General features: G+C 37.4%; 1 protein-coding gene across 2 annotated transcripts in view; it reads right to left on the minus strand.

Moving 5' to 3' along the window:
* PSME4 (proteasome activator subunit 4) overlaps positions 1-13,757 on the minus strand; it is a 100,147-nt gene that overhangs the window by 22,610 nt on the left and 63,780 nt on the right. For both annotated transcript variants that reach the window (XM_019970140.2, XM_070798649.1), the window contains 12 exons: positions 10,683-10,745; positions 10,312-10,407; positions 8,864-8,995; positions 7,160-7,369; positions 5,679-5,815; positions 4,789-4,842; positions 4,528-4,657; positions 3,840-3,921; positions 2,414-2,567; positions 1,329-1,398; positions 681-806; positions 1-153 (listed from right to left, as the gene is read on the minus strand). In XM_019970140.2, the coding sequence (XP_019825699.2) occupies positions 1-153; positions 681-806; positions 1,329-1,398; positions 2,414-2,567; positions 3,840-3,921; positions 4,528-4,657; positions 4,789-4,842; positions 5,679-5,815; positions 7,160-7,369; positions 8,864-8,995; positions 10,312-10,407; positions 10,683-10,745 (1,407 nt within the window). The remainder of the gene's footprint in view (positions 154-680; positions 807-1,328; positions 1,399-2,413; positions 2,568-3,839; positions 3,922-4,527; positions 4,658-4,788; positions 4,843-5,678; positions 5,816-7,159; positions 7,370-8,863; positions 8,996-10,311; positions 10,408-10,682; positions 10,746-13,757) is intronic.

The raw sequence follows: 13,757 nt of genomic DNA on the forward strand, positions 1-13,757 counted from the left end.
CTTTTCAAATGTCCAATGCTTAGAGCCTCTGATTAAGCCAGCTATAATTTCTGCAACACATCGCTGGGTGCTCTCATGTGAATCTGCAACCAAACGTTCTAAATGGGGCTTCAGAACTGGGAGGAAGGCATCATCAAAATTTCTGAATATACCCTATGCAAATAAAGAAAAAGTTCTTCAGTACTCAAATGACTACATCTCCATTATAACATGCTCATATTTGTTTACTATATTACTACTGTGCTTAAAATAATCTATGTTCTCACCTTAGAACTTAACTGCTTTAACAATGTAAGTTAAAATGATAAAACCACTTGTTATTTGCCACATCACATTAAAATATAATCAATGAAATAAAACTTAATAATCTTTCTGATCTTACAAATATCACACACACCTCAAGAAAAATCAAACAAATATGAAATGCATACAGTCTTGTGGGTTTTGGTATTTTATCTCTACTGCTAATTACAAATATTAGAGATAAACACTAAAAAGCCTGGTTTTTTGAATCCTAAACCTTAAGCCAAGATGAATACGACAGGCATTACTTCTAAAGTAATTTTAAATAAAGGTAACAGGTGACTAAACTCAAACTTTGATCAAATACTTTAGAACTCACAAACCTACAAACTGAGAATCACTAAGCTTTATGAAAAGGGTATATAAATAACAGTTACCTTAAAGAGGCAAAAACGTCGAGGATTAAATTTATCTTTTCCTTTTCTGTCTTCTAAAGATAGAAAGGTAATTAACTGTTCGACAAATTTAGGATCAGAAAAATGATCAAATATAATCTGTTCTGCCTATAAAATTGGAAAAAAAAAAAGAACATTCAGGGATTAAAATTTATTCAAAATTATTTCCATATTTATAAACTACCATAAGTTAAAAGTAAACTTTGTTCAGAATTACAGAAGCTACAGCATAAACGTAACTGAGGAAGACATAAATTTAAAATTCTTCAAAATGATAAAGAAGTTCTATGAAGACTGAGAGGTTCCAACTTAAATCTATAAATAATTATTTACTGATTATCCACCATTTATATGCAATAAAAAACTAAAAGTCAGTACCTAAGTGAGTGCTAATTAGGCAGTTGAGAGTGACTTAGAGACATAAGCCTTGTGACAGCTGGTCCTAAGAGAAGGGAGGAGGGTTGGGGCAGGGGGAGAAAGGGAGTATACATTTGCCAGCACTTACTGTACTACACTGCAGGACACAAATTTGGGGGAGAAAAACGTGAACTAAGTTCTAATAAATCAATAGCCAAAAGCAAGACGCATGTGAACCAGGTGTGTTCACAAATGGTGAAATTAGATGCTTACCTCTGTCAAATCCTCCCTGCTTCTGCCAAGCTTAGGTTGCTCCTCCACACCAGCATAAACAACCATATTCCTACACAGTAAGAGTTTGTATTGGTAACACACGTAGATAGAAAACAACATTAGAGCTTCATGGATAAAAAGCATGAGATGTCCACCAGCAGACGAATGGGTAAGAAAGTTGTGGTACGTATACACAATGGAATATTATTCAGCCATTAAAAAGAATACATTTGAATCAGTTCTAATGAGGTGGATGAATTGGAGCCTACTATAGAGTGAAGTAAGTCAGAAAGAAAAACACCAATACAGTATACTAATGCATATATATGAAATTTAGAAAGATGGTAACAATGACCCTATATGCAAGACAGCAAAAGAGACACAGATGTATAAAACAGTCTTTTAGACTCTGTGGGAGAAGGCGAGGTTAGGATGATTTGAGAGAACAGCACTGAAACATGTGTATTTTCATATGTGAAACAGATCGCCAGTCCAGGTTCGATGCATGAGACAGGGCGCTCAGGGCTGGTGCACTGGGATGACCCTGAGGGATGGGATGGGGAGGGAGGTGGGAGGGGGTTCAGGATGGGAACAGATGTACACCCATGGCTGATTCATGTCAATGTATGGCAAAAACCACTACAATATTATAAAGTAATTAGCCTCCAATTAAAATAAATTAAATAAAATACAAAAAAAAAATCTATCAGGTCGCGCATCCTAATAACATAGATTACTAGGGTCAATAAAAGACAAAGAAGTATTTCTTGGGGCTGGTTTAGACAGGTGTAGTATTTTTTTAATAGGCAAGAATATAATTCAAAGCAACTATTAACAAACTCCTTAGAAGTGTAATGGTAGGACTAAGAAAGTCTAAGGGAAAGACAAGAATAGAGGCAGGATGAGGCACAGCACTGACAAGAACAAAGAAAAGAAGAGCGGAAAAGCTAGAGATTGTGTATCTTTGGTGACAGAGTGCCTATGCTTCAACAGCCTCAGAACGTCCACAGAAATCCAGATGACAAAACAAATTTTATTGAAGATAAGCTGTTCAGTAGTAAGGTGCGTGGCAAGCTGCAACTTACTGTGGCCAGGTGTAGTATCCCCAATGAGTTTTTTCCACAAAGCAACTTGACTCCCATTCTTTTTTAGTTCTTGGTATGCTTTTGCTATCATAATGCAACCAGTGGTTATCAGGCCTATCACCAGCAACAATCTGGGTGGGTTTAGGATATCCACCTAAGGAAAAGACAATTACATTTGATGAACTTCAAAATATCTGTGCAATAATTATTCTCAACAACCAATCCATAGTGCTAGTGTGACTTTATCTTCCTAACAAGATTCTATGAAAATTCAGTCAAGCAAAAAACCACATACATATGAAGCATTTCAAATCAGAAGAGGAAAAATGGGCTTATCATCTACTAAATGGTGCTGGGATAGTTATCTGAGGGGGGAAAAAAAAAATCAAGTTTGATCCGTACTTCATTCCTTTTACCAAAATTTAAAAAATTGTTAGGTTTGATTAATTTAATTAGGCTTGACTTAATTACAAAGCTCAAAGAATTCCCATGTATTCTTCAACCAGATGGCTTCAATTTTTACATTTCACCATGTGTACACTTTCACATTCTCTCTCTGTTCCAAAATAAAGATGGTGGCGCACAGCTAAACTCCCCTCCTAAAATGGGGTAGGGAGGAAAACTGAAGATAGCTGTTTGAATATCTCAGGAGTTACCAGAGATTAAAAAAAATTTGATAGTCAAATGATAAATTTGGTTAGGATTTGGCATGCTCACTGCTGAGGGCCTGGGTTCAATTACTGGTCGCAGAACTAAGATCCCAGAACTAAGCATGAGGTGCAGCCCCCCCAAAATATTTCCCCTTCCAAAATCAAATTAACTTTGCCCCTAAACATTTATTGATGAATTAATGGTAATGGTATTCAAGTCTGTGAAATACTGTTTGAGAAATAACTAGTACAACTGCTTAACTGGTGAGATAAATAAGAAGTAGATAATGTGTATCCAGAGTGTGTAAAAGGTACACATTTTACGTATTATGAAGACATAAAGAGCCATCTGTTTTATAAATATCGTTATCACTAGTTTTTACCAGGTCAACTGTTTTCCCTTTATAATATTATTTCATACTTAGAATTAAAATCTTCCTAGGGGCTTTCCCTGGTGTCCAGTGGCTAAGACTCTGTACTCCCAATGGAGGGAGTCTGGGTTTGATCCCTCGTCAGAGAACTAGATCCTACATATCACAACTAAGAGTTTGCGTGCTGCAGCTGAACATCCAGCATGTTAAAACAAAGATCTTGCGTGCTACAACTAAGCTCTGGCACAGCCAAACAAATATCTTTTTTTAAGTAAAAAAAAATCTCCTATACTTCTATACTTGGTACAGAAAAATATGTGGATCAAGAACTATAATTTATTCATTTCAAAGAAGCTTTCCAAGTCTGACTAAGAAGCACTATTCATCACATTTGGTAATACTTACTGATTTCATAGGGACTGATGGTCAGTTTTTTGTGGGTTCTTTTTAGCTGCTTAAGAATGCCAGCAACAGCTGAGATTGCCATCTAGAAAAGAAGCAGGTAAGGTACATTTTACATCTCTCAAAGGGTTGCTACCTTGACCCAAAGCAGAAGCTGAGTTTTGTTTTTCTCAAAAGCAGAGAAATACCTCACCCACTGACGGCACAGTCACGTGAGTGCTAACTCTGATTTGGGCTGAGTCGTTTGCAGTTCTTACTGTTGAACCCTCAACCCATGCAAGGCTCTGCCTAAACAACCTGTATCCTTTCTTTGTTCCTGCTTATTCTTCCTATCTCAGCCTAGACATTTCTTCCTAGGGATCTTTTCCCAATGTGCCAGGCCAGGTCACCCGCCTCAGATAGTTTTCAAGTAAAACCAAAAATCTTTATCCCTCAGACACCTTTTCCTTCCTGTAACATGTTATAATATACCTGTGGTTAATTTTTCAAAGTCAGGCTGTCCAATAACCTATAAACGTGTTTCCTGCTATATCCCCAGTGTTGAAATTCACAGCGTCTGAGAACACCTCTTCATGTATTTGTTGGATGAATTATTACCATCTCTGATCCAAGAGAGGTAGATTTCAAATCAATATACTTCAACAAGTAAAAATTCTCAAACGCAAGATCATAGCTAAAATAAAATATGTACCTTTCGAACTACAATTGCATCATGGTTGAGATTCTCAACAAAAAAACGTATGGCACGAAGAGGCAACACTCTGTCATCTCTCAAGAGTAGAGACAAAAGCCCAATGCCTATATGCTCAAATTTCCAGGGCCTGAAAAGGGGAGAGTGGGAAAAAAATCAGAAAACACACTAATAGTCATTCATGGTCTTCAGGGTAGAAATCCCCTATAACATTGAAGATAAAAGCATTGGGAATTAAAAAAATACTTTTTTTGCACTTACAAATTTCTCTGCTCCACACCATCTAGCAAAGTGTTAACCAAATTTTCATAGTTCCTTAAAAAAAAAAAAAAAAATTCAGGTGAGCTACTATTTTAATACAATGCTAAGATGAATATCAAAAATGTAATTCAAATTCCTACCAAATTCACCGTCCTCATTACCAGACTATAAAGGGTCTGATGAAAAATAAGCCAGAGTGAAGTAAGCAGACGGGTGACATGGAAATGAAAATAAGAAAAGAGAGGAAAAAGTAGAGAGAGAAAAAAAAAGTAGTGCTAGGTACACTGAGCAATTGAACTGTTCCTGGGTGGGCATTCAAAAGGAAATCTGTGAGTGGTGATCAGGAGTGGTCTACCTACACAACACCCAGGTATACATGAGGTAGACTATAAAGTTTTTTATTTATATAGAAATGCTGGGAAAAAAATTAATGAGTACATTTATAAGGCAAAGAAAATAATAAAGTTGGGAAAGCTCCTGCTTAAGTGTTACTGCTGAAGTACTTTGGTTCCAAAAATCTAAAAGCAATTTACTAATATCATGATAACAAATTCATATAAATTTGATCAAAAGCTTACTACTGTAAGAGCTATGACAGGATAAATATTGAACTTAAATTTAAGATTTAATGAGTGGAATATGTATACTATAAGAAAAATCAATTCATGTTGAAAAAACATATGACATGATTATTTTAAGATGGTGTTTTTCTATCTCCATAGCTAAAAGTGACAAACAGATCTTCACAATAACTACCTAATATTTTGGTATCTCTTCAGTATTAATGTGTAAATTTCATTAGGTAGTTATAGTGCATCGCTATTTGAGAGAGATTTACAACCTACTGTCTATAATGTTACACATTTGGATAAGCAGGCATTAATAATTACCTCAGGGCATCAACATTCCTCCCTTGTTGGCGTTTAAGTCCTTCTTTAATTTCTTCTGAGCTAAGCATTGTCTGGTTGATAGAGGGGTTTTTTGATTGTTGAAGTAATTCTGCTATTCCAACACATGACTCTGGAATCTTATTAAAAAGAAAAGCCAGGAAGAAAATGAAGTATGGACATACCGTGGATAAATCTTAACAACATTATGCTAAGTGACAGAAGCCAGATATAATTGGCCACAAATTGTATAATTCGATTTACATGTAATCTCCATAATAGGCAAATTAACAGAGAAAAAGAGCAAGTCAGTAGTTTCCAGAGCCTAGGGGTATGGGGACAGAGAAGGCGATGGCACCCCACTCCAGTACTCTTGCCTGGAGAATTCCATGGACGGAGGAGCCTGGTGGGCTGCAGTCCATGGGGTCGCTAAGAGTCGGACACGACTGAGTGACTTCACTTTCACTTTTCACTTTCATGCATTGGAGAAGGAAATGGCAACCCACTCCAGTGTTCTTGCCTGGAGAATCCCAGGGACGGGGGAGCCTGGAGGGCTGCCGTCTATGGGGTCGCACAGAGTTGGACACGACTAAAGCAACTTAGCAGCAGCAGCAGCAGCAGGGGTATGGGGAAATGGGAAGCAACCATTATTGGGTATAAGGTTTCTTTATTTGAGTAATTATAATGTTCCAGAATGAGAGTACTGATGGTTGTACAACCCTGAGAATAGACTATTGTGATTATAAGCACACAACTGTTTTGTTAAAAAGGTTTTTGTATGTGAGTTACATCTCAAGTTTAAAAAAAAATTTAAAAAGAAAGTATAATCTGACAGTTACAAATAGAGTATATTTTGCAAAAAAGGTATACATTTAGAGCAGAGGTTTTTAAAACTGAGGACAGATGTAAAACAAAATAATTTCAGAAAAGAGGGGGATTCAACTGTACTCACATCTCTTACCCATCCCCAATTCTGTTGGGTGTGTAAATAGGCATTTGAAAATTTTTAGATGATAATCTGCTCTGCATCTTCATCTTAGCTCTATTGAACCCGATACTTACTTTTTCATTTGTCAAATCATCCAATTTTAATTTTCACTATAAATTATGAACCCTGTAGTCAATCTTCTGTGACTTTGACTAGTGAAACTGACCTCCTAAAACAGAACCAACTTTCAGAAAAATGAGGCCACAGATATACAGGGAATAATGGCAAATACCAACAATGTAATCTACTTTGTGGCCTCTTGGTAGAAAACCACGCAGTTCTCTCCTGGCCATGCTTCAACTTTCTACTTCTCCCTGCCATTTACAGTAATGATCACTAAAGCATTAAAAGGAAAGAGAAATAAAATGCTTAAAAAAAAAAAAAAAGAATCAAATGCCAAGAAAATGATTACTGAAAAATAGACAAGAAAAATCAGAGCATTTTAACAAAGCAGTGTTTGCACTAAAGTTTGAATTTAAAAAATGATTTTGCTTACTGTGAAGTCCAAGCCAATTGTTTCATATTGCCGATGAATCTTTTCTGCAAGATCATCAAACAGCCTCACTATCGATGGCTTTTCCAGGGACATTGCTTGGCTAAGCCCAGAAGAAACAATTGCTGGCCAAGTCTGTACAATACAGTCCCAATCATGAAGGTTTGCCAAGCATACACCACTGTGATTTCCAAGGAGACAATACAAGGCACCCTGCAGGGAAAAATGAAGTTGAAAACTAAGGCATGGTTTAATTGTAGCCAACAAACCTACATGTGGTTTTCACATCTACTCAACACTGATTATTTAAATGCTTGGTATTGGTTAGTAAAACAGGTTCACACATTTAACATGTTACTTAAGTGCAATCCATTAATATTTTCTCTAAGTCATTTAACAGATGGTTAGCTCAAAGAACGGCTATTAGTATAGAAATGTAAAGATTTGCTTTTATTAGCTTCCATTCTAATTCTCTGCTACTACATTTATAAAGGCTGTGAAATCTGCCACTCTTTGCATTTTAGGGTATAATGCCTGAAGTACTTAAAAAAACAGTAGTTAAATCTGGTTGCCAAAGATCTCCCTAATTATATAAAAATTAGGTTACTTAATTATACTGCATACTTTTTATTAATACTAATAAGGTCCATATAGTCAAAGATATTATTTTCCAGTAGTGATGCATGGATCTGAGAGTTGGCTGCCAAAGAATTGATGCTTTTGAACTGTGGTGCTGGAGAAGACTCTTGAGTTCCTTGGGCTGCAAGGAGATTAAAGCAGTCAATTCTAAAGGAAATCAATCTTAAATATTCATTGGAAGGACTGATGCTGAAGCTGAAGCTCCAATAATTTGGCCATCTGATGCATAGAGCCAATTCATTAGAAGAGATCCTGATGCTGGGAAAGATGGAAGACAGAAGAAGGGGATGACAGAAGATGAGATAGTTGGGTGGCATCACTGACTCAAAGGACATGAGCATGAGAAGCTCTGGGAGAAGGTGAAGGACAGGGAAGCCTGCGTGCTGCAGTTCGTGGCGTCACAGTCAGACACAACTGAGTGACTGAACAACAACAAATAGGAGTTCAATTAATCAAAATGATTCTGATGACAGTAGATTCCTCTTTTTAAGGTACCCTATTTTAGTGACGATGTCCTCAAAGGCTCAGCGAGCAAAGACTGCCTGCAATGCTGGATACACAGGAGATGCAGGTTCAATCCCTGGGTTGGGAAGATTCCCTTAAGGAGGAAATGGCAACCCACTCTAAATATTCTTGCCTGAGAAATACCATGGACGGAGGAGCCTAGCGGATTACACTCTATACGGTCGCAAAGAGTTAGACGTGACTAAGTATGCATGCATTTTAATAAAAAGAGACATTAGGATCAAATCATTTTATTTCCTGAACATTCACAATTCCAATCTGGCTTCTTAACCACCTTGGACTCTAATCCTCTTTAAGGTTCTTATAAGGTCACTGTAACTTCGATTTTACTGATTTCACAGTTTCCAATTTTAATCTTACTTGACCTGTCTGATTTTGTCCATTTAAACTGCTCTCAACAACATATCACCCAGTGAGTTAGACTGTCTATAACCATCTTGAATTAGATACCTGCCTTGGGGGTCAGCAATTCCATCACTGTGAAATTCTTTCAACTTTTCTCCACAGCTGAAAAATTTTGCAGTAAAAACAAAAACACTGTACCTTGAACTGCTGTTGAGTGACATCTTGTCTATCAGGTCGTAAGAACCCCAAAACCAAGGGAATGATATCTCTGCAACAGAAGTTATACGCTCCCAAGGCAGCAAAAAATGTTTGCTGGGCCTTATTTCTGACCTAAAGAAAGAGTAATGAACAGACGCTTATTAAATGGCAGAAAAACGACAAAAAAAATTCCATATGAATGTTTAAAACAAAGCAGTAGTAATTTACATGCTGTTGTAATAACAGAAAAATATACCAAAGCACATAACAAAAATGAGTAAATAATCATCTTTTTATCAGAAGGAAAGCAAAGTACCACCAACTACATCCAAAGTTTAAGTTACACTCATTCAATCATTTTTGGTAAAAGAGAGACTGAATGGAACTGATATGCATTTGTTCAGTAACATAATCAGCAGACTATTAAACTTTTTATTCTGAGTTATTCTTAATGAGAAAAGTCAGACTGTCTTTTGTGTCTACATGAGGAAAATCAAAGACTTTCCAAAACACAAAACAACTTAAACTTTTTAATGCAAACCTTAGGTATAGGCCACATATTTTGAACCCAAACAAAAGATTCAGTATAAATTCATAACCCATGAACTAAATGAACTAAATTACATTACTAAATGTAATGAACAACAGCTCATTATAGTAAAAAGCAATACACTGTACATTTTTCAAACTTTTAAAAATAATACTTCAGGCAAAATCTCTGGGTTAGACTGGTTTCCTAATTTACAGACTCACTGGCTATTTATAAATCTCTTATGAATTTTTGGTCCTATGCTACCTAAAAGGATGCACCCCACAATTCACATGGTATCAGCTTCCTAAACTCGGGCATAATGGCATGGAAGAATTATATGGTCTTCAAAGGCTGGTATTCATAATATGATTTAAGTGGTATCAACATTACACTAGCTACATTAGCATTATCTACCTTAGTTATATTTTTCAAAAAAAAAATTTGAGAAGCAATTATAAACAGCAAAAATAAATGTTATTCTAAAAAGAGAAGCAAAACTAATTTGAATATATTTGTAATTTAAAACAAACTTTTGGTGCTAATAAATTGTTTAAATCCCCTTGTTAAAATGGGGATACTTAATTTTTTAAAAAAACTTTTTATTCTATATTAGAGTGTAGCTGATTAACAGTGCTGTGACAGTTTTAGGTAGACAGCAAAGGCACTCAGCCATACACGTACATGTATCCATTCCCCTCCAAAACTTCCCTCCCATCCGTTCTGCCACCTAACACTGAGCAGAGTTCCACGTCTTTTACAGTAGGTCCTTGTTGGTTATCCATTTTAAACACAGCAGTGTACACATGACATTCCCAAACTCCCTAACTATCCCTTCCTTAAAATGGGGATACTTTAGATGGAGTGTTACAAAATGGGTAAGAGGGGGACAGGCCCAGAGTGTGTGGACTAGCCTTACCTGACTGTATGAACTTGTAGATAAACGAAGAAGATCTCTAATCATCTCTTGATGTATCTTTTTGTATTCGCAACCCTCAACAGTTAGTGTTCGCAGCTAAAAAAGAGACCAGTGTAAATCAAATCTCAGAGTTTTTAGTAAAAGTTCATTTAATTATGACATAACACCAATAATTAAATATGTATCTGAAAAAACTGTCATTTAAAAAAAGTCATCATGGTGAGTTCCTTGGTGGCCTAGTGGTTAGCATTCCAGGTTTTCACTGCTGTGGCTCAGGTTGAATCCCTAGCTGGTAAACTGAGGTCTCACAAGCCGCATGCAAGGCATGCCCCTCCCCGCAAAAGGTATCTTGATTTGAAAAAGCTATTTACCTCATGCTGCAACATTACTCTGTCAATCAATAGTGCTCTGATATGTTGTTTTTTCCCATGGAGCTGAAAAAAAGAGTAGCAAACACTTCAACATCTTCCATGAATGCCTCAACAATGGGGTCCTCTGAATCCCTTAACAAAAAATTAGCTCAAAGAAGGTACAGGAAGGGCTTGTGGGCAGTATTTTGTAGGTATTTCACTTATACTAAAATAATGAGACATATTTAAAAATATTTTATTAATTTTATGGCTAATTATAGGAATATTCCCTTTAAATAGCTCATCCAACACTCACTTTTTCTGATGATTTATTAACAAATCCATGTGTGGGAGAGCAGTGCAGCTGGTCTTTATTCACCCAAATACAATACTAACACTATAAATACAACACCAGCCCCTAAAAAAAGTTGACTCTATTACATTTATAAATAGCCTTTCTGGGTAATTGTATATGTTTACTATGGAATATAACATCCTTTACTTTTGTAAAAATTATCTTTAAAATTTTCCCCTACCCTCAATCTTCTACCCAGTCACTAAAGGAAGAAGTCTGGAACCCAGATTCCTCTTTATCTCATTGGTTATTAGTTCAGTTCAGTTCAGTCGCTCAGTTGTGTCCAACTCTTTGCGACCCCATAAATTGCAGCACGCCAGGCCTCCCTGTCCATCACCAACTCCCAGAGTTCACTCAGACTCATGTTCATCGAGCCGGTGATGCCATCCAGCCATCTCATCCTCTGTCGTCCCCTTCTCCTCCTGCCCTCAATCCCTCCCAGCATCAGAGTCTTTTCCAATGAGTCAACTCTTCACATGAGGTGGCCAAAGTACTGGACTTTTCAGCTTTAGCATCATTCCTTCCAATGAAATCCCAGGACTGATCTCCTTCAGAATGGACTGGTTGGATCTCCTTGCAGTCCGAGGGACTCTCAAGAGTCTTCTCCAACACCACAGTTCAAAAGCATCAATTCTCTGGCACTCAGCTTTCTTCACAGTCCAACTCTCACATCCATACATGACCACAGGAAAAACCATAGCCTTGACTAGATGGACCTTTGTTGGCAAAGCCATGTCTCTGCTTTTCAATATGCTATCTAGGTTGGTCATAACTTTTCCTCCAAGGAGTAAGCGTCTTTTAATTTCATGGCTGTAGTCACCATCTGCAGTGATTTTGGAGCCCAGAAAAATAAAGTCTGACACTGTTTCCACTGTTTCCCCATCTATTTCCCATGAAGTGATGGGACCAGATACCATGATCTTCATTTTCTGAATGTTGAGCTTTAAGCCAACTTTTTCACTCTCCTCTTTCACTTTCATCAAGAGGCTTTTGAGTTCCTCTTCACTTTCTGCCATAAGGGTGGTGTCATCTGCGTATCTGAGGTTATTGATATTTCTCCCAGCAATCTTGATTCCAGCTTGTGCTTTTTCCAGCCCAGCGTTTCTCATGATGTACTCTGCATATAAGTTAAATAGGCCGGGTGACAATATACAGCTTTGACGTATTCCTTTTCCTATTTGGAACCAGTCTGTTGTTCCATGTCCTGTTCTAACTGTTGCTTCCTGACCTGCATACAGGTTTCTCAAGAGGCAGGTCAGGTGGTCTGATATTTCCATCTCTTTCACAATTTCCCACAGTTTATTCTGATCCACACAGTCAAAGCCTTTGGCATAGTCAATAAAGCAGAAATAGATGTTTTTCTGGAACTCTCTTCCTTTTTCCATGATCCAGTGGATATTGGCAATTTGATCTCTGGTTCCTCTGCCTTTTCTAAAACCAGCTTGAATATCTGGAATTTCATGGTTCACGTGTTGCTGAAGCCTGGCTTGGAGAATTTTCAGCATTACTTTACTAGCGTGTGAGATGAGTGCAATTGTGCAGTAGTTTGAGCATCTTTGGCATTGCCTTTCCTTGGGACTGGAATGAAAACTGACCTTTTCCAGTCCTGTGGCCACTGCTTAGTTTTCTAAATTTGCTGGCATATTGAGTGCAGCACTTTCACAGCATCATCTTTCAGGATTTGAAATAGCTCAACTGGAATTCCATCACCTACACTAGCTTTGTTCGTAGTGATGCTTTTTCTTTTTTTAATTTAAATTTATTTATTTTAATTATAGGCTAATTACTCTACAATATTGTATTGGTTTTGCCATACATCAACATGAATCCACCACGGGTGTACACGTGTTCCCAATCCTGAATGCCCCTCCCACCTCGCTCCCCATCCCATCCTTCTGAGTCATCCCAGTGCACCAGCGTAGTGATGCTTTCTAAGGCCCACTTGACTTCACGTTCCAGGATGTCTGGCTCTAGGTCAGTGATCACACTGTGATTATCTTGGTTGTGAAGATCTTTTTTGTACAGTTCTTCTGTGTATTCTTGCCACCTCTTCTTAATATCTTCTGCTTCTGTTAGGTCCATACCATTTCTGTCCTTTATCGAGCCCATCTTTGCATGAAATGTTCCCTTGGTATCTCTAATTTTCTTGATGAGATCTCTAGTCTTTCCCATTCTGTTGTTTTCCTCTATTTCTTTGCATTGATGGCTGAAGAAGGCTTTCTTACCTCTCCTTGCTATTCTTTGGAACTCTGCATTCAGATGTTTATATCTTTCCTTTTCTCCTTTGCTTTTTGCTTCTCTTCTTTTCACAGCTATTTGTAAGGCCTCCCTAGACAGCCATTTTGCTTTTTTGCATTTCTTTTCCATGGGGATGGTCTTGATCCCTGTCTCCTGTACAATGTCATGAACCTCCGTCCATAGTTCATCAGGCACTCTATCTATCAGATCTAGGCCCTTAAATCTATTTCTCACTTCCACTGTATAATCATAAGGGATTTGATTCAGGTCATATCTGAATGGTCTAGTGGTTTTCCCTACTTTCTTCAATTTCAGTCTGAATTTGGCAATAAGGAGTTCATGATCTGAGCCACAGTCAGCTCCCGGTGTTGTTTTTGTTGACTATATAGAGCTTTTCCATCTTTGGCTGCAAAGAATATAATCAATCTGATTTTGGTGTTGACCATCTGGTGATGTCCATGTGTAGTCTTCTCTTGTGTTGTTGGAAGGGGGTGTTTGCTATG

This window comes from Bos indicus, chromosome 11, assembly GCF_029378745.1.
Source record: "Bos indicus isolate NIAB-ARS_2022 breed Sahiwal x Tharparkar chromosome 11, NIAB-ARS_B.indTharparkar_mat_pri_1.0, whole genome shotgun sequence".
Classification (NCBI taxonomy): domain Eukaryota; kingdom Metazoa; phylum Chordata; class Mammalia; order Artiodactyla; family Bovidae; genus Bos; species Bos indicus.